The sequence below is a fragment of the Ixodes scapularis genome, unplaced genomic scaffold, assembly GCF_016920785.2.
Source record: "Ixodes scapularis isolate PalLabHiFi unplaced genomic scaffold, ASM1692078v2 PGA_scaffold12__126_contigs__length_90152505, whole genome shotgun sequence".
In the NCBI taxonomy this organism is placed as follows: domain Eukaryota; kingdom Metazoa; phylum Arthropoda; class Arachnida; order Ixodida; family Ixodidae; genus Ixodes; species Ixodes scapularis.
In genome coordinates this window covers 13,671,725-13,695,876 of record NW_024609838.1, presented here as the reverse complement: position 1 = coordinate 13,695,876, position 24,152 = coordinate 13,671,725, and the positions used below count along the sequence as shown (strand labels likewise).

Genomic DNA, 24,152 nt, shown 5'->3' with positions numbered 1-24,152 from the left:
CACGTTTTATTTTTTTCTTCGAAATCTGTACCCAGATCTTTTCGGCACCTTTTTATTTTTATCTTCGCCTCGAAGTAATTAACGCACCGAATGTCTTAACGGGTGAAATTAGAGCCTTTAACCTCGTTAGGGATTTTTCTTCTCTTTCCGGATTACAGCGGAATTTCATTTTTTTATTCTCGTTTTATTTGGTGTTTTTTCGGTGTTCCTTTTTTTGGCCGGTTCGGCTTTCTAAGGAGCTGAGTTATAGATAAGAAAATGGCGAAACGTGTGACAAAAAATCTTAGGGATGTCAACGCTTTTTTTTTTGTTGTTTTTGTTACATTACAGTCTGTCTTACGTGTTGGCGTACTTTTACTTGTCTGCGTTATATTTTGCTAACACGGTAGCCTTATAGGTTAATTACCCTTTTGCGTCTAAACGACGTCTGAAACGGGAGTAACGGCAGTTCAGGAGCTGCTGTCGGTCATACGACGCAGGAAAGAGACCATTGCAAACTCTGTTTTTGGTGGTTCTCGAAATAGCGAACGGGGGAAGTGCCTTTGTGTAGACCACCTACAGTGGACGCGAAAGATATAGCTCTATAGAAGGAGGCAAAGCAAACGGTCTTATTTAGACTACAAAAGTATGAGCTCTGCATGCGCACTGCGTCAACAAATATTTCACGTTTCAGGGAGCGAGTCGACCCATGGGCTATGGCGTTAATTCACTGAGTTATTCATTAGTTGGTTTATGAGTTAGTGGTATATTCCTATTCGCTCACTATGTAGACCCAAATCGCGGTATGTTATCTACGAAGAGGGACAACAGTCAAGTCTCAAATCCATCGCTGTCTTCATACCAGCTCACCTGTTTGGTCACTTCGGAGTAGCTTCCCTCACTCGCTCTTTGATTTCTCGTAACCACCATAAGCACAGCTTTTCAGATCACGAGCCATGCTAAACAATAAAGTAACGTAAGCAAACTTATATTCAAAATCTATATGAGAAAGGAGTAAATAAGTTGGGCTTCGGTCATACGAATACAAAATCGGCATAGAGATCACGTTAAGGTGTTCAATAACTCTGCCAATTTCAGCACAGCCAGAAGTATGTTAAGACAATTCCCGCCGAGAAGTTCAGAGAACGTTAATCCTTCCGACCTACGTAAGGACGAGAGGAAGACCAGTTTTTCGAATGAAAGACGTGTATAGAGCAGAAGGTACGGGGCCAAACGCATGGTACGGAGCAATGGCGGCTGATGTGGCGTCAATGCAAGCCTCGCATATCTCCGCTACATGACCGTCTTTTTTCGCGGGCAGCCTTCTGGCTCGTTGGTGAGGCCCCCGTGTGGTGTATACGCAGGAAGCGGGCCGGCGAGCGGACGACGTCAGTGTGAGCCTGACCTGAGGCCTCCCCGCCGCACACATGAACCACCCGCCTGGACGCCCGCCGCCCCGCCTAGGAGAAAAGGTCAAGCATATCATTGCCGCCAGGATGCTCTGCTGCGGTCGCAAAAAGGTGCGCCTCCTCCACACCTTCTTCTCTGTTCTTCGGGCTCTGCACTGCCACGCAAACGTCGTCCCTGGTGGCACACATATGGTTCCGCGGACGTCCTACCGTAGACATCTACAGGACGTGCAGGTGACATCTGTGCTACTTGGGCTCAAATGAAAACAGGAGCGAGTGTTTTAACTTCTCAGGTCAGCTCGTTCGCACGACAAACATGACACGAGACACGTGTATATACCTTCTTTCAAGGAAAGTTCATACTCCGGCTGTAGGAGTTTCTTTTGTTAACGTTCAATTTATTTATCTTTATTTATACACATACCTACATCGCCCAGGGGGCATTATTGTAGGGAGGTTACATGAAGGAAAATACATGACAAACAAGTGAAATTACCGGTGTGTGTACGAATAGGGAGGCACTTGTAATTTTTCCGCACGGGAAGCACTTATCTTTTGGTGTTTCTTAAAGGTAAAATATAATAAAAATGAAAACCTCTGTGAGTGGAAATACATTCGGCGGGGGCTAAGATCTTTCTTACACCGTATGAACACTGGCGGTTGAACCGCGTTCGCAAAGCGGTTGAGAACGCGATCGCTTAAAGATTCATTGTGATTTCAAGCCCGTTTGATGATAGAAATAAGCGGGTCTGGTTTGCGGTTGGGATTCGAGTGCCAGTGTGAATGCACCTATAGAGTTCGGTTAAAGTGAAGAAAGAAAAGCGTGTTGGTTAGACATTCTTCGCGGTTTTGAAGTTGTAACGTCCGTTTGCACACTGCGTACGCGCGTTCTAAGCCTCCCAAAGAGCACATTGAGTGTAATCTTACAGAGTTAAGAGTTTGCTTCCTGGTGCTCAGTTCACACACGTATAAGAAAGTTTAGTCCTGAGTGAGCATTCAAAAATTATCTCTTCTTCGGTTATGCTTATGTAATCAGTTTCGATGCTTTTAATTGGGAAACTAATGCTAGCGCGGAAGTTTTTGTTGCGCACAACATTCCTTCTGAGAAAAATCAGTTCCTTAAGATATCCAGTGCCCCACGAAGAGTTCTTCGGATGAGAAAGGCTTAAAGGGCAACCCCGGTCAATACTTTTTAATTGAAATTACGACTGTTTTTAACTAAAGCAGTGTAAATGACTTAAATGTATTATTATTATTATTATTTTCTTTCAATATCGTGTATAGCTTTTTTTTTTTTTTTTTTTTTTTTTTTTTTTACGGCATAAAGTTTGGTTTTGGACGTCTACGTCAAAACCGAAACTATCTGCTAGAGGGATTGCAACGCCGATCATCAGCCGTACGGCCGCGACGTGATGTCACTGTGGTACTGCGGTACGCGGTACAACAGGAGTTGTCCGTTAATAAAATCAGAAAACAAAAAAATATGTTCCTTCATCGCGCATTAGAACTGTTATGAACATTTCAGAAACATTTCTCGACCATCGCCTTTGTCTCTTACTTCCGCGTTTATGTTTTCTCAAAAAGCGTGTTGCTACAGGGGACCTAAACTTGCCAAACACAAAAGTTTGAGCCGAACGTTCGCGGAGCACGCCGAAGTTGACGCCTGCAGTCGTTGTAATTATAGTCCAATCGGTGCGCTCCGTGATGTTCGGCCCCTACTTTGTGTTTGACGAGTTTAGAGCCCCAAGCGTAATTGATTATTTTTATAAAGTTCCCGCTACAAACAATTCTCGTGGCACAGCGATATTTCTATTTATATAACTATTAGAAAGAGGCCCGAAGAACTGACTGTTTCACCGCGTTCCATGGCGGTCCCTTTCCGACAGGAGAACCACGAGGGCGACCTGGTGGTGTGCGTGGAAGGCGGCAGCGAGACGTGGGGTCCTCGCGTGGGCGTCGGAGGGCGACCGAGGCTGGCACCGGGCGCCCCGGCGCCCGAGATGGTGCTCCAGGGGGACTTCCGCAAGGTCAGCGGCATCTCCAGCGACGTCTTCCGCCAGATCGAAGCCGTCGAGCGGGAGTTCGACGCCACCACGGCCGCGCACCTCGAAGCCGTGCAGAAGCGGGGCGAGATGGTCGTGCGCCTCCTGGACCCCAGAGCCCTGGGCCGCGCGGGCGCCCAGGCCGCCAGACGCTACGCACAGGGCGGAACGGCCTTCGTCGAGATCGTCAAGCGTCCAGGACAGACCCTGGGCCTGTACATCCGAGAGGGCGACGGCATCCGGACGCAGGAAGGGGTCTTCATCTCGAGGATCGCCCTGGAGAGCGCCGTCTACCACTCCGGGCTGCTCCGCGTCGGAGACGAGATCCTGGCCGTGAACCTCGTGGACGTCCGCAACATGAGCCTGGACGACGTGGTCATCATCATGTCTATCCCGCGGAGGCTCGTCCTGGCCGTGCGGTCCAAAGGCGCGGCGCGGGGGCTGCCACCGCTGCCACCATCGGCGGACAAGCAGCGTCCGCCCGTGGTCATCGTCAAAAGGGGCGTGCAGGAGGCCGACGAGGAGCTGCAGTGGGCGGCCCAGGAGAAGCCCCGCTACGCGAGCCCCGTCCGCAGGCAACCCGAGCCGTGCGGGCCACCGCACCGCTACCCGAGGACGCTCGAAGGGCTCGCCGAACAAGTGCACGCCTTCCGGGGAAGCCCACGTCTCGAGAGCTCTTCTGAAGCACGCAACAGGTCTGGGACCTGTTCCGTGCTCACCGTCTTGGCAGAGTTGAGATTCGCGCCTTGAAGCTCGACGGATATACGCTTGAGGAGGGCAAGAATTGCGCCACAGTCAGACTAAAGTTCGCTGTTGAGTCAACGAGACACTTCACCGGGAAGCTTAGAGCCGTGATGTAGAACACAATCGGTTGATCACGCGTTGTATTCGTCGATTATTATATTTCAGATTGCATACGGACAATCGGTCAGCGGAACTGAGAACGCCCCACTCGATCTTAGTTGAGGGTGCCTGTAGATTATTAAGCTGGCGGTGCAGTAGAAGCATGGCAGTGGCAAGAACGCCGTGCTTCCACTTCCTTACATTACACGTTCTCCGCCCCTAAAGATTGGGTCACAATGGCGGCTGAACCGCAATCGACAAGCAGTTATCTAATCGCGGTAGCTTACAGATCCAGGTCCACTTGGCGCGCATCTAAGGATGAGAGTGAGCGGATACTTTATGCGGCCGCGATTCAGCCCAGTCTCGCGACGCAGTGTCCGCATCGTTGACAGCCGACCCTCTGCAGATACTGGCAGGAGCACGACCGGGGCATGACGGCGAGGCGGCTCCTCCGCACCGAGAGCGAGCAGCGGCTCATGCAGCCGGACCTGCTGGGCGGAACCGGGCGGTACTACTCTCTGCGGCCCTCGGCGGGCTCCATGCACCGCCAGATGCACCCGCAGCAACCGGGAGGCATCCTGCGCCGACGCTCCCTCATGGAGAGCTGTTCCGACACGGAGGTACGGACACCGCGGTCGCCAGGAAGACCTTTCCTCTACTCACCTTATCACTATACATGCTGTTTACAAACAAATCAGCGTTTGCCCACAGCATGTACGGGCACTGCGCATGCGCAGAAACTCGCGCGAATTTAATCGTCTACGCACGCGCCGACAGCACCGACGCCTTGACGTCAGAATTGGTGGATATGGTCACTGGCCGGATGAGAACGCCACCGAGTCTGTTTCGAATACCCGAATTTCGGCACGCGCTCGTTGCCCTCCACCGTGCTTTGGCTGCGCATGTAGCCGCCGGGACGCCGAAACAATATCGAAGGCGGAAAGCTCGCCCTGGAGGCGGGACAACTGGAGAATCTCCCCGCCGTTCCCATCAGTGAGGTTCCCACTGCGTGTTGTCCGCTGCCGTCTAGGAGGCCCATCGACGAACCATTAAGAGCAGATCCACATGATCGACATTGTATGGTGCAGAACGCACGCCCGGACTCTTAGACGTTTCGAAGTTCGCTGACCTTTGTAACCAGATCACGGTGCTTCTAATCCAAGTCTCAATTTAACCCTTCTTTTGCCTGAACTTTTTGTCGTATACTTTTTACATTTTTTTCCAACTTTTTCTGGGAAACCTGCTTGGCATATTAGTCTATATTAGTCTGATCATTTTATTTAAACAACGAATAGACCTTTTTCAAAAGTACGCGCCATTGCCTGTCCGGCATTGCTCGTAAACGTGCTCTGAGCATGAATTGGATACCAGTGTGACGTCAGCGTTCGGCGCGAACTCGGATCCAATCACACGCTTCGTGCCCCAAGAAATGGCGACCGCCAATGTTGCTCGATGTACTTTTGAAAATGCTCTATTGCGTCGGTTGTCGTTCCTATGAGTTCCCCTTTGTGATAGAAGGGGGCCACATGCAATGGCCACAGGTGCAGTCCGGCCGGCGGCCCCTTCAGGGTCCCCTGATGGGGCCCGGCACGCTGGGGCCCGGCGTGGGGCCCCCGGGGGGCCGCTCGCTGTCCGGCCGCTCCAACTCCCTGCCGCGGGGCGTGGCTCTCGGGGTGCTGGACCCCCGGAGGGGCTTCCGGCACGGGGTTCGCTTCGAGCGTGCCGCTTACGACTCCCAGGAGGACAGCGACGGGGCGCTCTCGGCGCCCGAGCTCCCCGCCCAGGGGAGGCCCCGGAGACCCAAAGGTGGGCTTGGACCCGACTGCTAGCTGCGCTTTGCTGTCTTTCTCTTTAGAAAAGATGGGGAGGCAGAGACAAAAGGCAGACAGATGCTCACGTGAGGCAGCACCCATCACTACACAACTCCAGCGGCGTGCATTCTATCACCTTTCTTCTGTTTCACGTTTTGGTCGCTAGGCCGTGCCATTTCCCGCTGGGTTCGCTGCACACTTGGCTGTACCATATCTCATCTGAAGTCACTTCATCTGAAACTACCTAGAAAACAAGGCCTTTGCTTTCCCTGACGTCGTCAGTAGTGGTTCCACGGAACACCTCCTAGCTTGCGTCAGCAACGCCGCTAGCGCGTCGTGCAGCGTTTCGCGACGAGCGCGACGCTATCACACTGCGTCGTCAAGACGGATGCGTCTGCCACCTCACGGTGACTTTTTTCGAGCTTCGGCCTGTTTGCCACTTGGAGATCCACTAAGGAAGACGTCATGCGCAGGCCTTGTCTTTCAGGTGGTACCGCTTCATCCCAGGACAGTCCATTCCGGACATTTCATCCCAGGCACTTCATCCCGAATACATTTTATCCTTATATCTTTCATATCAAGACGCTTCATCCTAGAGAATTTCATGCTACATCCTCTTGCTCGCGAACGTATTTGACGGCACCAGTAATATATCCGGAATCTTGGGACGAAGTGAGTGGATCCTCTGTATGCGTGGTTCTTGTTAGTTCGTCCGACGTCGGTGCCCGTTCCCGCTGCAGGGTCTCCGTGCGGCAGCGTCCTGACCGGAGGCCCACTGCCCGGCGTGTTCTCGTCGGCTGAGTACCGGGCCTGGATGCGCCGAGCCCCGTCCACCTCGGCCCTGTACGAGCGCGTCGGGAGGCTCACGCCCCAGGGTGCAACGCTGGGCGGCACGGCCTCGCTGCCGCGTCGCCCATTGCCCAGGGTCGCCCACAGCGCCGAGAGCTTGCTCGACTCCCTTAGACAGGTACTGGCCGTTCCCCGATACGCTGCCCGCGTCCCGGACTCGTGTGTTTAGCGCCCCATACCGCCCATATACGTCACAAAAGGGCCCGATGGGGCCACATATGACGTCACAGATGACGTCATCGACATTTTTTTTTTTTTTTGACGTGGTAAACAAATTAGCCGGAGAAGGCGCCTTCTGGGCGCCGCCATTTTTGTCTACTGGGCTGTGCTACGCGTACTGGGCATGCGCAGTAGCTCTCTTCTCCGAATATCAGGCACAGCGTACACATTTTTCTGTCACATAACATCATTATTGACGAAAGGTGGCTGCTAGTTAACCGTTACAGTAAACCCAAAACAGCGTTTAGTATAATGGAGAGTGTATTGACACCAGATAGTCAGTCAGAACTTTGTTAAATTGAGAAAAAAACTCTCATAAATATTAAAAAAAATAATATAAAGATATATTATTACAGCAAAAACTGACAAAAAAAAAAACTCTTGTTGTTCATCTATGTCGGTATCTTAAAACAAATGCTGGATTACTCTTGCCAAGATTTGCAAATGCTTCCAAAAATTTCCAGAAATTTGTTCGTTTGTTTTTTCGCTTCGGCTGTCAAAATTTCTGAAAATTTTGTATTTCTGCCTACAACCCAGTAACTCTACATTTTTCGCCTAGGTGATAAGCGCTGGAAAGGTGTTTGTCACACGCTAGACTCTGCTGACCCCCCCCCCCTTCCTACGAACTGACCTCTCGCGGTTTCTTTGCGCCGCGACATCCGCGTAGAAAAAGGGCTCCAAAACTTGAATGTGCCCTTTAGGGTTCCGACTGACTTGGAGGACATTCAAGGTGCTCGCTTTTTGTGTCTACCAAGCATTAGAACAAACAACCCGTCGTTTTCAAACGACCGTCCGCCACTCTAACAACGTAGGGAATATATTAAAAATTAGTGTCTCAAACAGAAGAGAACGCGAGGAGAAGAGGCGGAGAGCCTTTTTAAATACGAATAATTGTAGTTGTAAAAATTTATAAATAGGCCATTTACAAAGAGTACAGTGTCGTTTGCGGTGACGAAAGAAATGCCAACTGAAGAAATGCACATGACGGGGAGGAGGAAGGCCAGAAAAGGCTGCACTGAACCCCCCCCCCCCCTTTCTTTTTTCTCCTCGCTCTTTTCATTGTCATGTGGTAGATGCTGAGGGGAGCAATACAGGACGTCCCCATAATTCGTTGCACGCATTGCGCGCGGCCTTTCGGATATTTGTAAAAGATCTAGTTGTTATGGTCTCCTGAGAAGCTTGCTTTTCCACAGGCAAACCTATAGTGCGGGGAAGCCTCCGCTGGACGAAGTGTACCTAAAATCGAAGCCAATAAGTTATACGGATACTCACAGAGCGGCGGGTCACTCTTTCCTAACATACGACCACATATATCTTCGCTGTACAAGAACAATTTGCGAACTTTCGACATGCAAAACCAGCTCGCCAAAGTCTTTAACCTACTGCTATCTACAGACGTTTACGGGTACGGTCTCTGGTGGCGTGTGCAAATCGTCCAATAGTAGAGTCTGGCGTGCCCACTGTTGCCAGACTGGCGCTCATAGTAGATTCTGGAGCGTGGTTACTTGCAACGTTTAAACGCCTAATTTCTTTAACCACCTGAGACTAGTTGTAGAACAAAAGAAATTTCGAAAGGGAAGAAAAAAAAAAGACGAAAAGCAACGTGTTTTTCAGACGTTGCCTCTGTCTTTCTGTTCTTCTGCCTTCCACTCCGGACATTTCTCGGTGTCCGTCTAGTCTCAAGTGGTTTAAGAAAATGGTAAATCTACACCAGCTCACCCGCGCCATGACTGTTTTGCCGATTGTCGAAACGAATCACCGGGTTTACGCATCGCAGGAGCAACACCAGCACCGGATGGAGATGCAGCAGCAACAGCAGCACCACCACCGCGGCATGATGCCCATGTCTGCGAGCGGCCTGCTGCCAGGGGCGGGGGGCTGGCACCCGGCTCTGGAGATGGGCGCGGCCGCAACCCTGCGTCCCATGGGCCGCTCGTCGTCGCTGCTTTTCCCGCGCCCGCTGCGGCTGCCGCACGCCCTTAGCCTCGACTACGTGTGCGCCGAGGACAGAGCCCTGTGTCTCAACCCTAGGGAGTTTCTCAAGTACAGGCCGGAGAAGGCGAGTGGCTCCCCCGCGCGGGCTGATCCTGTAGCTTGTGGTAGGGTTGCCTTGCTGCGTGCCCATCCGGGAGGAACAACACGAAGCCGGGGTTTCCAAAACGAGAAACTACATTTATTAACGTGATATCAAAGGGTTGGTAGTAATAAAGTATAATAATGCCGGGCATTCGACCTACGCGTCTCCGTGCCGCCGGTCCTTCTCCCTCCTTTCTGTGGGCGTGTGCCCTCCTTTATAGGCTTCTGCGCTTGTCCTACGTGCGCTATTGCGCGCCTCGGCCGTTGTCCAGTTTGGGCATTCGGCAGCGGCCTCTGGCCGTGGTGAAAGACTCTTGCTCCCACAAGCTTTGAACGAAAAGATCAGAAAGGTAGAGGTTCTGGGAGAGGGGGGGGAGGGGGGGGGCGGTTAGTTTCAGTCGAGGAGAGGGGGTGTATAAATAACTGCGAGAAAGGTCTTAGTTTTGTTTTTTCATTAAAGAATCAGGGGATGGCCATACATTGCAAGCCCTTTCCAGCACGCTCGCTTTTAGCATTCTGTAATTTTCCCCGGTGTGCCGTGGCCTCGCTTCTCTCGCACCCTCAGAAGCTTTCTAAGAAGCCCCGTCCCACGCTCGCAGGAGTCGGAGTCGGTGCTGGCGGGGGGCTTCAGCGGGCTGCTGTGGCTCCACCTGCTGGGCGCCCGGGGCCTCCGCGGCCAGGGCCCCAGGGACTTGTACTGCGTCATCGAGACGGACCGGGCCCACAAAGCGCGCACCGTCGTCCGCTCGGGAGACCACAGCTTCGACTGGGACGAGGTGCGCCACGACCCGCGCCATCCTGCCCTGCCCTATACCCTGTATCAACTCGATTCAACTGCAGCCACCAACCGAATCCTCGAGGGTATCTTTTGAGGGACGCTCAGAGCTGGGGACAATCCGGCCTGGTGCTCCTACGGGTGGATGGACGGATACGGCAGAACCCTCTAAATTGGGCGGCTTCTTGCGCCACCTATCCAGTGCTTTTGATATCAACCGTTAACTCCTACCTAACATACAAGACATCGAGCCTTTTAATAGCTATACCGCTGAAAATTACGACGATGGAAGCGCCTGTTCCAGCTCATACTTTCCGCAGAAGTAGATCTTAGTTTGCAACGATCCCGTCCTGATTCTCTCCAGAATCGCTGTGTATACTTTCTCTAGCAACACGCTAAATTGTACAGCCGAAGGCCCTCGCTAAATCTCAAACTTTGTTTTTCGTGTAGCATTTACTCTGCCCCACTCTTGAGGTGCTTTTAGAGTGTAATGAAGCAACTACTTCAACTCACCATTCGGTCGCATTACCTCCGTACCACATTTCCTCCTCTGCCGCTTTAACTCTCCTCTCAACCGCGATGTTTCACTGCCCTCTGGCGCAGGTGTTCGAGCTGGACCTCGTGGACAACCGCACGGTGGCGTTCCTGCTGTACAGCTGGGACCCCCAGTCTCGCCACAAGTTGTGCTACAAGGGCACGGTGCAGCTGCTGTCGGCGCTGCGCGAGGCGCCCGCACACAGCCTGGCCCTGCGGCTGGAGCCCCGCGGGGCGCTGTACCTCAAGCTCCGCTACAGGGACCCCCGCCACACCTTCCAGCGGAGCCCCAACTACGCCGGGGGCATGTTCGGGGCGCCCCTCGACGCCCTCGTGGCCCGGGAGAAGGGCCCCGTGCCGCTCATCGTGCAGCGATGTGTGCAGCAGGTAAGGCTCTCTCTCTCGCCGGAAAATTCCAAACCACCGAAAGATCGCCCACCTCGTGTTGTTGCAGCAGATCCCAGGTTGTTTCCTCTAGGGTCGTCGTGAAGAAATTTCTTCACAAGACGTCACGGTCACGTGACTCTATGACATCACATGACAATGTGACGTCACATGACACCACAACGTCACAATGTCATGGACGTCATAGTGCCTTGTCACGTGACACCATCACCTGTAATCGTGACGTCACGGCACGTGACACTGACGTCCCATGATGCTGTGGTTAGTGTGGAGTGTGACTCTGTGTGGATGCAACGATTTTGCTGTAGCCACAGTTCATTCGCAAGATTTTTTTCCTTTTATCTGTTCAACGTGCGTGGTGTTAATTTGAGACGTTACGGTAGACGTATTTCTTATAGATGCTAATCAAATGATCGCCAAGGCATTGTCCTTCTGTGACACTGCACAGGCTCTCATCTACAGCGGAGACACGCAACGTCCCTTGAAGCTGACTAACATGCGGCTATTTAATCTTACACGCAAGACGATTACGCAAGCTGCCGATCGCTGACCCGTGCCTCTCCCAGGTGGAGGCCCGCGGTCTAGACATCGTGGGCATTTACCGGCTGTGCGGCTCGGCCGTGCGCAAGCGGATGCTGCGCGAGGCCATTGAACGAAGCTGCGCCACGGGCGCCTGGAAGGTGGACCTGTCGGCCGAGCAGGTGCCGGACATCAACGTGGTCACCAGTGAGCTCACCTTTCTTCTTGCGGGCGTCTTTTATTTGCACATACCGCGACGCCACACGTGCTGGGAGCCTCTGTACTTATACAAGGGCTCACAGTAATGATTGGCTAAATAACAACAAAAAAATGCGGTGGCTTAGCTCGGCTATGCCAGGATATACGTAGCGTGAGCTTATGCATGCAAAATGAGAGGCTCTATCAAACAGCTCCGGTGCAGCGTCAGACTTGGCTACTGCGCAACGGAGGCACGCAGCTGGGCACGCGGCGGCGCCAGTGCGTCTGCCGCGGCTGTGACGTCACCCCTCTGGAATGCGAAGACCGCCGAGGCGCGCGCGGTGGCGGCGGAGCCCGCGGCGGCGGCGGCTGCGGCACGTCAGCTGTGCGCCGTGTGACGTCACTGCTCCTCGCGCTTGCGCAGACCGGCCAGGCGCGCGCGGTGGCGGCGGAGCCCGCGGCGACGGTGGCTCGCTCCTGCCAGCTGTGCGCCGTGTGACGTCACTGCTCGTCGCGCTTGCGCAGCACGGAGCACGGCTCATTATGCGAGCCACGCGAAACTGCTGAACCTTGGCCAGTGTAGCTCACGCTACAAAAACAGCCTAGAAAATAACATTTCAATACCATCGCACATTAAGATCACTGTATGCAAACATGCACGTAGACCCGCCGACTTTCACACCTCAACCACACGTGGAAAGAACTGATTTTTAAAACAATGATGAAATTGAAATGACAGAACATCGTTTAAATGATGAAGTCGTCTAGTGCGTGAGGTAGCAGAAAAGGAAATGTATTTTGTGCGCTTAATGCCACAGTCCTCATTAACAATTCTATGTAACATTATTAATTAAAGAAGTGGCAAATAGATCGTCCATTAATATTTACCGGCTTGCACACTCAGATTTCCCGCATTTGGAAGTATCAAGCACTGCAAGCTTTACTGAGGGCTCTCGTGTCCAAAGCTATTATAGACAATAATCGCCTTCTGCACGCTGCTATCCACTGGGCCGTGGAACGACTTCTTAGTACGCTATGTTGACCTCTTGCGAAAAAACAGCAGACGCCGCGCATTGGCCCAGTGAGTCAGCAGTTTGGGGATGCAAAAAGCGTTGAACAGATGTACAGTACTGCTCCTTGACAAAAGGTGCACTTCGTGCTTCCTACAAGTAACACCATTCCTTGAAGCGCCCATTGCGTGACGGTGCAGGTTTCAGGAAGCGAATGGCGGCAAACAGCAGCAGAATTAACCTCCATTTTGTTCCAACTCAATGAGCTTGCCATACGTGTCGGTTTTCTTACTTGAGAACTTTAGTCTACAGAAGTACGTACATGAGTAGACCCCTTGAACCTCAAAAGATATGGGGCCAGCTGTTGCATTGATGTCGTAGCGTCTGCCATTTTTGGGTTAAAATGCGTTTGCCCTGCTCTCTAGGTCTGCTGAAAGATTACCTCCGCGAGCTCCCCGAGCCGCTGTTCACCAAGGGCCTGTTCGACATGCTGGTGGACGGCCTGAGCGTGTGCCTGCCAGACGATCCGGACGGCAATGCCAAGCTTATGCTTAGCATCCTAGACTGCCTGCCCAAGGTCAATCGGGTGAGTGCGAGAGCCAAGGGTCATTGGTGGAGCAGTGTGTGTGCGAATCCCACTTTGTAGAGTCAAAACACTCCCACTTTTTTAAGAATGGAATTGTAGTGAGCAGAATTCTCCGCACCCCAAGTCATGGACATCCCAGCCACATCAGCCCCCTTCTACCGAAAAAAATTCCTGGCTACGCCACTGGTAGTGAGAGCTTTTATACATCTTAAGCCGAGATGTAGTCACTTAAAGTATCGTCCGTATGGAGGGAAAACCGTCCACGAACCTGTCCGTGATCGGCAGGAGACACAGCACATCCCTAGCTTGTTCTGCAAAGGTCGACAAGCGCGAGCAAATAATCCAAATTATTGGCTTCTTTTCTTTTTTTAAGTATTTGTGCAGCTATGCATTTCCTAAAGCAACGATCTCAGATTTTTAGTTTTTGATGTTTTCTTTGTGCTTATAGCCGGGGACAAATTAAGCGTTCAGGGAAAACTCCTCCCACCTCATTCCAACTTATCGGAGCGAAGGCTGGAGAGGAGGTTGCCTTCTCTCTTCTAAGGTGGAGAGCGGTGGAAGGAGTTTACTGCGAATGCGTGTGGTCACGTGACCGTCTCGGCCCTCTTTGGCAGTGCACGGCGCTGTTCCTGCTGGACCACCTGAAGCTGGTGAGCAGCCGCAGTGACCGCAACAAGATGGGTTCCCTCGCCCTTGCCCAATGCTTCGGCCCCGTGGTGGTGTGCCACGCCGAGAGCGGCGCTCCTGTCGCCGACCTCCGGAGGCCCATCGAGGTGTTCGCCTACCTGCTCGACATCTGGCCACTCAACAGGGGTGAGCCGCTGCGCCTTTGCAGAGTCAGCCTTTGCAGAGTATAGTGTCTCCTTGGCTAGGCATCAAGGAGTCCACGAAGACGTGTTGTTTTGTGCGTGCCGAATCGACCGCGCTGCTTTATTCTGCAGGAGTTTAACGTAGAATGCGGTGTAGGGCATAACTATGCCCTCCCTGTAGTGTGAAAAACACGCGTGAAAAACAAGCTTGAAGCAATTAGTACTCACTTATGCACAAATTTCATTGTAACGTCACTAGCATGACGGTGGTGGGCTAAATTTGGTGGCCGCGCCTGTAAAATGTACGTTTCATTAGCTGGCACGTGCGATGATGTGACAACCAATGGCGTTCTTGTTGGAGGTCGCGGTAGGAGTCTCGGTACATAAACGACTATTTCACCGAGGTTTAGCGACCTAGACTCGTTTTTTACATATAAAGATTTATTCGGGTACGACCAAAGTACTGCCCATTTTTAGCTGTCTTTTGTTTAACCGCGTGCTGCATCTTTTGTCTTCCTTTTCGACTGGTCCTTAACCTGGGGCACGAGATAATATCTGCTTTTGGTCCACTAATACCCCTGTTACACGGGCACACTTAACCGCGGTTAACTCAGCTTTAACTGCGGTTACGTGGCAGCACAGATGCCGCACTATACCCTCGGACAGCTATTTCAAAAGAAGTGAAGAGGGCGCGTGCACTGCTTTGATGGGTGCTCAAGATGCTCAAGCGCACGTTCGCCCATAGCTCTGACTGCATCGCCGCAGAATGTTGTCGGCAAGTATTGTGCGCTAATTGTGGTTTAGCGTAACTGCAGTTAAGTGTGCCCGTGTAACAAGGGTATTAGAAAGACAGTGAGCGCGACGAGCAAAGGGAGGGGAGGCTCTCGATTGTCCGCAAGATTTCAGTGTTTGGACCGACGTCTCGCAAGTCGCTGACCCCTGCACCGAATCGCCCGTGTCCGCAGCCGCATTCGTGATGCCCAGCGCCTCGGACCTGAGCCAGGGCCTCGGTCCCGGGGCATCGGCGGTACCGGGAGGCGCCTCCATGTCGCTGCTCTCTTCCGGGGCGGACAAGATGGGCTCTGGGGCCTTGTCGTCCTCTCCGTCGGCATCGTGCGTCGTGGGCACGGCTTCCGCGGGGACGGCGGTGTCCTCGGCGGCGCCGACGTCGACACCTTCGACGGCATCTTCGGTGGTCACGTCGGCCGCATCGACCGTGGCGGAGCAGGGCGACTCCAAGCACTGGCCGAGCCAGAGATCATCACTGCCAGAATCCGCCTGTTGACCCCGTGCTACTCCTTTCACCCCAGAATGACATCCTTCCCCTTCGCGTCCCGATGAATGCCCCCGTAGCCGGACAACCGCCGCCTAGACGTCGTTACTGTTACGCGCTGAAACGGTCTTCACCTCCGCGGGTGAAGCAGAAGTGCTGCTTCCAGCGCTGACGTCTTTCTTGGCTGTCTGGTAACTTGGCGTCGACCCAGCACGAAAGATAGTGCTCTTAGTGTACACTTAAGCCGCAGTCATACTGCTTGTACATCATGCAAAATACACCTGCAGACATACCTCAAGCGTATTCGAAGCGCCTTTGCTTCGTACACGCGTACGCTTCGACCGTGTCTACAGACAGCTTGTGTATGGCCGACGGGACGTTAAACCGGAAAGAAACCCGTCTCAAACAACGCCTGCAAACTGTCTTTTGTGTGTTATATTCGCAGTGCGAGTGCTGCTCTAGACCACCAAAAGCACTCTTTCTTGTTGTATAATCTTACCGACATGCAAAAGGTGTGGACCCTGGTAGAAGTGCTCCGGGCGCAGAAGAGGCGGCACTTTTCTCCGGTGGTGGTGGACGCACGTTTGCTCACGCAGCGTCGTAAGGGAGCGGATATGCCCCACGGGACACACTCATTCGTGTCAATTGTGCAAGTTAAAAGACAAAAAAATAATACGGGAGAATAGTCCTACCGCAACGGCTGAAACCCCAGACACACAAAATCAGCCATTTCAAAGCAAGCCGACTTCTAGATGTATATGTACCATAAGTTTTGTCTCGCTTAATGGCACCATAACATAAGCCTGTCATGCTATACGCGTGTGCCCTACCTCGAGATATCGGGCCATTCAGCACCGCGAACTTACGTGTGTTCTGAAAGGAATTGATTGAATACCTTTCCTATAAAGGGTGTAATTAGGCGGAGACAAGGGCTCCACAAACGGCTTGGTGTGCGAATTCAACGACGCAGAAATTACGGTACGAGCTGGTCGGTCGGCGTTCCGTTATCTTCAAAATCAAGCGCGCAGGACAAGAAGAAGAAACATCTGTCGTGGCCTTCCGACGGATGCTTAGCCGAGATACTTGACCGATGAAAACTTGGCACACGAGGAAAACAGAAATCAGTCGGTTACGTTCCGTGCGTTTGCTTTGGGAGGATGCTTCCGTTCGCCAGTATTTGAGCTGCTGTGCCATTGGCGGAGCTTCTGAAACTTTAGGTATTAAGCGCCTAGAAGGCTCGTTTCGGTACCTTTTTTTTTTTTTTTCTTCTATTAGGTGAGCGTAAATTGACACGTGGGGCGGTGCACGGCTAGCGGCGGTTGTCTGGTTACCACTTCCCGTCAAAATATTTGCTTCGCCGTTTGGTTTTCTTATATCGCACGCTTGTCACCAGTGGGTTCTTTCACACCCTTCTAGGTTTTCTTGGGCCTCGATTTGCGTCTCATGTTTTCCCGAGATATCCCGTTCTTCGTGGATCCCGCCTTGAAGATCCCCTCTGCCTATCGGGCCCATCCCTGTTTTTGGTTACGACGCGCGCGACTCCCCTTCGACAACTGGTGAGCGTTTCTTTTAGGGTGCTCCCTGCGGCAGCGCTCGGCATTTCGTACTTGGTTCTAGAACAAAAACGGGAATACAGCAGCTTGCAGAAAGACCTAAAGGAGGAAGCTTGAGATTGTGTTTTCTCAGCGTCTTCCCCCGAGCGTATACCAGACGCTCGTCGAGATGCTCAGAGTTGTGGTGATGTTCCCCGCATCTCGCCGACTGTGTCTAATTTAAGGAGGTTGATAATAAATTGAATGTAAGCCAAAGAAAGCGTGTTTAAAAGAAAAAAAAACTATCAAATGTTGATTACTATTGTAACGTACGCTTCATCGTCGTAATGCGCAGTATGTCTCGAAGAGGGAAAAAAAAATGGCTATGCAGGGAGCACACTAAGCAAGCTAAAAGGCTCGACCGCAATACCGGTGGAATTTTTTTTTTTTTTCTTATTCGTCGCTAATACGTTCGGATCGCAACGATTCACTGGTCGTTCGCATTTAATCTCGCCACTTACCCGACAAGCACCGAAAGGTAACGAGCAAAAAACAAACAAAGTTCGTATTGCACAGACCCACACCAAACCTCCCGAAATGTGCAGCTGTACTATCATGTAGCTTACATATTTGTCCTCCCTAAATCGACTCGAATAAGATGCGAGCGGCCGGCGATGTTGGAATGCCCTCCCTGCAATCGGCGCGATTAAAACTACAGCTCACGCCTCTTCCCTCTCCCCACCAAAAGGAGCAAGAAGTGGGGAAGATAAGGAATGCAAAATTCGTTCTTGTAGAACTTCCTCCAGCTTTTTTTTTTTTTTAATCTTATCAAGAAAGAGATAAAGAAAGTTAACGCAACAAAAAGGCGGGGTGAGAGGCATAAAAAAAAAGTATTTAATTATAGGACGAAGAAAGGCGTCTTCTTAACGGGTTGCAGTATATACTACGGTTGTGACTTGGGTGGACGTTACGGAACCACGGTATTTTTTTTTTTTTTTTTCTTTTTTTGAGGCTGGAACGATTGCTCGCGTTTTCTCCCGAAAACACGACGCATTGATCCGTGGAGCGAGTACACGCATCATCGGATACACGACCCGCTACGACAGTTCTTGTTTCAAACGCGCGTGCACAACGTTGCGTGTGCGTCTCTCCCTTACCGCAGTGTTCGTTGAGAAGGTCTCTCATTTGTCTTTTTGTATTATTGCCACTACTTCAGGAAACGGGCCCCCGGGCAGTCAACGTGTGGGCTGAGCCCGTTCGGTTTACCGCGAACGGATTTTGCATCGCCAACCGCCGCACTTGAGCGGCGTGGACTTTTTTTTTTTTTTTCTTTGGCGGTGTTTTCGAAGGAGGGCTTCTTGGAATGGCAAGGTATACAACAGACCCGTCGAAGAAAGTAGCTCGTTTTTTTTTTTCGCGACGTTTGGACGACGATGTCTCCTTTTCCCCCCTCCCAGTTCTCCCCGGTTGGTATACGTCGCGCTTCTTGGCTCCGCGCGTCCCGCGACGGTCCCCCGGCGACTTGTTAGCTCCTTTTTTAAGTGGCAATTGTGATTTTATATCGAGGCGACGCGGTTCCGTTGCACGCGCCGCGAACCGTCGCCGAGCACCTTGCCGTGCCGTCGGCGTTTCTCGGGATGCGCGTGCAATGCGGCCGCGGCGCCCGCGAAAGCATGTTATGAACCAATACATTCCGTGAGTGAATGATGTTGAAACGAGTGTACACCTACCACTCTACCGAGGCGTATACGCGAAACAATAAACTCCGATCTGGTTCTCTCTCACACATTCCTAATTATAGCGTGGAGTGTATACCTGTTTGATTGATCGCAAGAAATAAATCAGTTTGAAAATGTCACCCGATTGGTCCTTACGGCAACCGATTCGGTTGGCCGTACTTTGTCCGACCGCGAAGTAGTATCTCGAGACTCCGGAGTGTCCAGGGTTCCAATGACACCCTCCGCCGTAGATGCGAAGGGAGGGTGTCTTCAGCAGTCTAAAGCCCTACACCAGTCAAAGTACGGAATAGAAAGTCTAACAAGCCCTCGGGTGTGAACCATGGCAGTCGGTCGCGTTACTGCTTCGAGCGAAAGCTAGCTTTAAAGCCATGATCTCGCCTACACTGACCCGACGGACCGACAGACTCCGACCCTTTTATAAGTAAGTATCTGATTGTTAAATATCTCGTCAGCCACCAGCGACAGTAAAACTACTCTTCTTTGGTTCTTTGGCCACTTGACTTTATCCGATATTCGCCACCATTTCCGAAAATATGTACCCCAGATTGCCGTTAAAATAATGTGTACCAATTATAAAAACAAGAAGGCACTCTATAGGGGAATGAAAAGGCACCATGAAGAATTGCGTTAAAAGTAATTTACTTGAAAGTACATTGTAGTTATTGTTTAAAAGGCGCGAACAAAACAGGACGAAAAAAGACACGTACGACACGGACAGACGCCAACTTCCAACTGATTTAATGAAACACGAATCATTGTCAAACAGTTGATCGCAATCGCCTAAACACTTCTCTTTCCATCTTCTCATTACCTTTTGTAATAAACCTTGCGTGCTCTAACAAAGGTTCGCACCCAAATTGTTTCCAGTGTTCCGCAAGATGATCACCCGAATTATTGCGTACGGCAAGCTTGTGTTCCGCGCTCTTTCAATAAAGCATCGGCCGGTCTGACCGATGTAAACTTGGCCGTAACTAAAGGGAATCTCATAAACCACCTTAGTCACGCATTCGATGTATCTTGTTACGTTTTCTTTTTTTCTTTTTTTGCGCGCCTTACAAACTTTTGTTTCGAAATCGCGGAGCATATCTTTAAAAGTTTGCACGGGGCTGAGAACACTACGTTAACCCCGTGTGTAACAGCCATCTTCTTTTAAATTGTGGGACACTTTGTGCAAATATGGTATCACCTGCACTGGCACCCTGTCTGTGTTTTCACATCTGTCAACGCCCTCTCGTTTAATTTTCTGTAGAAGCCTTTCGCCCACACCTGTCACTAAGCTCTTCGGGTTACCGGTGTAGGACGCCGATCTCACTACCCCTCTGCTTCGACTACGGTAGTGGTTATGGCGTACGCCAAAATCAATACCGTAGTCATATTGGCGTACGCCATAGTCAATACCGTAGTCTTTTTCGCACACCCCAAACACACTACCCTTACGCCAAATTCAATACCTTGAATAACGTCGGTTGAGCAGGGGTTGAGCCAGGTTGAGCTCCGCATTTCGCTAAAACTGGCGGAAGTAACTTTCTGCAGCATAACACCCTGATTGTTTGTTGTTGTTTGTATGAGCGGCGGAACGCACGCGGCAGGCGATTAGTGTTGATACGGCTGACGGCGCGCAGAGCTGAAGGGCACAAGCAATGAAGCTTGGTGTGATTCTTTGTCGATGTGATTTGACATCGCTTCTTTCTGGTTCTTCGATCATGGTGCAAATGCAGGTCGCCCGACTCCCGAGTGATTCGAAGGCAAGAGTGGTAGCCTGTCCGCTGGTCTTTCAGTCGCATTTACTGTCGTCATTTTGGGCACAGCGGAAGAAAATAAGACGTTCATTATTTTAAATAGCGTGCGATCGGCCTGTCTAGGTTCTGGCGACACCGTTTCAGGCTGTAGATGAGAAAATTTAGCCACTACAGTACGACTGCTAGCCTGGGGTCTGTGCCTCACAACAGATCGAAACGGGTAGGGGTGGGGATCCCTGGCAGCGGGACCTTTCGCCGTACGAGCTGCGGTGCGCTAACACACTCGACCTCCGATACCCCCTTGGGTCACAGCGCTTGCTGAAAGAAGTTTGGATCGTTTTACGCAGATTTTGCAGTGCGTACGAGACGCACAACAGCTTACTACGTCCTAGATGCCCAAACTGAGGCTCGCTACTTGTGTGCGGCTCTCGTGATCTGGGGAACAGTATGCTCGCCATGAAAATGTTGCAGTGAGAAGTACGGAAAAGTAATATTATAAAAGTAGAGTATCTAAAACTGGCTTGCATTGTCACTGAACATATGAAAATAAAACTGATTAGGAAGGCCGATCAGATCGGGTGGGAATGTTATATAATGTGCTCAAGGTATGTGTGAAGTTGCGTCGCGTCGGCACAGGAATTCAAAATTGTTGCTCCTAAATTCTTCCAATGTTGCTGGTAGCTTTTTTTTTATATATATATATTATTTATTGTAACTTTAAAGGCCCCAACAGGAGCATTACATAAGGAGTGTGTGTGTGTTTGTGGGGGGGGGGGGGGGGGGGGAATACATGAAAAATACAAAAAATCAACACATGAACAGACAGGTGGCTGACACCTACAGTGCTGGTAAGTAATATAAGCAGTGAGAACAATTGTGTGTGAAATAAAACTGGTACATAAATACACTAGCAAAAAGAGTGATCAAAGCATTGCGGAACAAGACGGGGTCACTTATGGCCAGGCACAACCAGCGTAATGACCGACTCACACCAAGCATACCGGAGCTTCCAGTCGGACTTGGTGTCCTGAAAAGCGCTGCAGGTGCTCAAAAACAAAAGACCCCCAAAGGAGCCCATAGAATTTGAATGGGTACCTGCCCCCTTCGTGGTAGAGGGCAACAAACTTCCTCACCAGCATGCCCGCACGCTGACTTACCAGGCCACAGCCGTGGAAGAGGTGCAGGACCAACCCATGGTCACCTAAAAGGAAATACTAGTCGCATTCTACTGCAAGGAAAGGCGCAGACTGCCAGCCCCGCATCCTAAGTTAACGCTGGAGGAACAGGTAGCATATAGGCAAATTCAGTCGGGGTCCTTCCCCCACCCCCTTTTACTCAGTCGCATATGTTCCCCACTCAATACAGTGGGAACTGCCCAGTGTGCCAAGATATAGGAGCCCTCCGTCACAAAATAGGTGAGTGTAGATTCAATCAAGACCACCCACCGCCCACACCCTTCCCCCTGTAGAGTGATGGGAGAACTTGCTGTCCAGCCCCGCCCTGGAGAATCAGCTTCAATTGGTCAACAGGGGCCAGGCAGATAAGACAGCATATAGGATCTCCGTAAAGAGGGAAGCCCTTCCTTCCGGCACAGACCATTGTGCTGAAATGCTCAGAATAAAAGTTTATTCTCTCTCTCTCTCTGATTGGTTGAAGTAGTTTGTGATCCGAGATATGTGACATGGGGGGTGATTTAGTCGAGACGATGCTCTTCAAGGAGGAAGTACGAGTGAGTTATTAAGCATTAGATTATAATAGAAAATTTTATGAAATGGCGTTAAGCATGATATATCTTGTGACGCGACTTATACAGCTGGCATTTTAGTGCAGAGACACTAGTTCTTCGGTAATGATCATTAAGAATCGACCTGGCCGTGCGATTTTGAACTGACTCAAGATGGTTAATGGGATAAATTTGATGAGCATTCCGAATTGCTGCTGCATACTCCAACTTTGGTCCAACGTAAGTTTCGTATGCCATTTTCCGGAGATGAGATGGTGGCGCCTTCAGATTTCTTTTGATGTACCCGAGAGTGCGCAAAGCCTCTGCTGAGTCTGTTTCAATGTTGTTATTCCAGGTTAAGTCACTAGGTAGTGTTGCACCAAGATATTTATAGATGGAGGCAGGCAGAGATGATTAGTCCAGAGCCAATGGAATACGAAAAATATGATGTTGCATGTTTCCAAGTAAAGCAAAGTACTTTACATTATGACATGTTTAATGACATTAGCCATTTGGAGCACCAGGCATGAATCGGGTCAAGATCACTCGGAAGATTCAAATGGTCATCAGACAAAGTAATTTTGCTATATAGGACACAATCGTAAGCGAAGAGACAAAGACTACAATTGATAAGTCGTTAATAAAAAAAAGAAACAGTAGTGGAACGAGTAATGCCCCCTGTGGAACCCCAGATATAACGTTAGTAAAATCTGACATATGGTTGTTAGCCACAGTGAACTGAGTGCGAGAAAAGAGAAAGTCACGAATCCGAGAAAGGACCAAAGGGTCGATACCCAGGATAGAAAGTTTTGAAATTAGATGACGATGGGGAACTCTGTCGAATGCCTTCGAGAAGTCGAGGAATACAGCATCGGTTTGGCCCTGCGAGTCAAGGTTAGTGATTAACTTGTGTTTGAGTTCAAAGAGTTACGTCTCGCATGAAAAACCTCTACAAAATCCATGTTGATGATTGTAAAAAGTATGATTGGCTTCTAAATATGATATGCGATGGTAGTTTGAGGCCAGCACACGGTCACCGCTTTTAAAGACCGGAATGACCTTCCCCAGCTTTCAGTCCAATGGTATACTCCGTTCCACCTTTAGGCCGAGCGCACTGGACGCCACGAGCTATCCCAGCCGATCCAGTGTCGGGAGAAAATCGCGTGACTTTTCGGTTGGCCAGAGCGACGCAGAGAGCTCAAGGTCACATGACACTCTCTCAACGCTGAATTGACTGGGATAGCTTCTAGCGTTTGCTGCGCTCGGACTGAAGGTGAAACGGAGTATAGGCAATCCTGCTGTGATGACTAAGAAAATATGAATCTGAGGAATTCACTAGATATTACTTTGGTGTTGCTAAGAGCTTTGGGGCTAATATTGTCTGGACCATAAAGGCTGGTTCAGACATGTACAACGAGCGCGATGCGTCCGTTGCAACCGAAGCGACCGGAACGACCGCTCTGCGCCGCGCGTACACACACCTGCAACCACTGCAACAAGCGCAGCGGGTCGGCAGCACGGCGACCGCCTCTCCGTTGCCGTCAGCTGTTTCAGCGGTGCCTCCAAAAAGAAGGGGACGCGCTGCCACTCACTTGCGTAACAGAAAATAGACAGACCGTCTTCTATGACCTCAAGCTTTATTACTCTTTTCAGGATAAGCTTGCAGGGTAGTGCATTAAAAAAAAAAAAAAAAAAAGAAGAAAGAGATGCAGTACGCCGTCTTGCACGATCACGACTTTAATACACGACTTTGCCAACAGTACAAATCTCGCCACACGCCTTTTCTACGATTATAAAAGACGATGTAATCTTAGCAACGATATAGCAACGTAGAAATATAATTTGACAGACGATGCGAGCGTTCAGGATTGCTAACACTAATCACCTTTTTCGGGCGATGAAAACGAGTAAAAAATTCGCATCCTTTATACGGTACGCTCCAGTAATACCTTGAACTTGGGCACACGCAAGGAATGCGCCAAATCAGAAATCCGGGCGATGTTCGAAGACACAAATGCTCAGAAAGCACCACTGTAGTCGAAGTAAACAAACACGACGGCACGGGCGTTTCTGCTGTCTTGA

At 50.8% G+C, this 24,152-nt stretch overlaps 1 protein-coding gene across 1 annotated transcript; it reads left to right on the top strand.

The window, feature by feature from the left end:
* Window positions 1–1,406: 1,406 nt before the first annotated feature.
* Window positions 1,407–18,727, top strand: LOC8051349 (rho GTPase-activating protein 100F). Its single transcript, XM_040503688.1, has 12 exons — window positions 1,407–1,499; window positions 3,275–4,125; window positions 4,680–4,893; window positions 5,815–6,079; window positions 6,792–7,051; window positions 8,930–9,211; window positions 9,828–10,004; window positions 10,607–10,924; window positions 11,509–11,668; window positions 13,095–13,255; window positions 13,870–14,068; window positions 15,030–18,727. The coding sequence occupies exons 1-12, from the start codon at window positions 1,407–1,409 to the stop codon at window positions 15,347–15,349; spliced, it is 3,300 nt and encodes a 1,099-aa protein (XP_040359622.1). The 3' UTR covers window positions 15,350–18,727.
* Window positions 18,728–24,152: the final 5,425 nt, after the last annotated feature.

What these genes read in the sequence shown, in the direction of transcription:
- LOC8051349 (XM_040503688.1), top strand. Translation starts at nt 1,407, where the DNA reads ATGAACCACCCGCCTGGACGCCCGCCGCCCCGCCTAGGAGAAAAGGTC. An exon ending in GGACATCAACGTGGTCACCA is followed by an intron (nt 11,669 to 13,094) that starts GTGAGCTCACCT and finishes CCTGCTCTCTAG; the next exon opens with GTCTGCTGAAAGATTACCTC. An exon ending in CATCTGGCCACTCAACAGGG is followed by an intron (nt 14,069 to 15,029) that starts GTGAGCCGCTGC and finishes CCGTGTCCGCAG; the next exon opens with CCGCATTCGTGATGCCCAGC.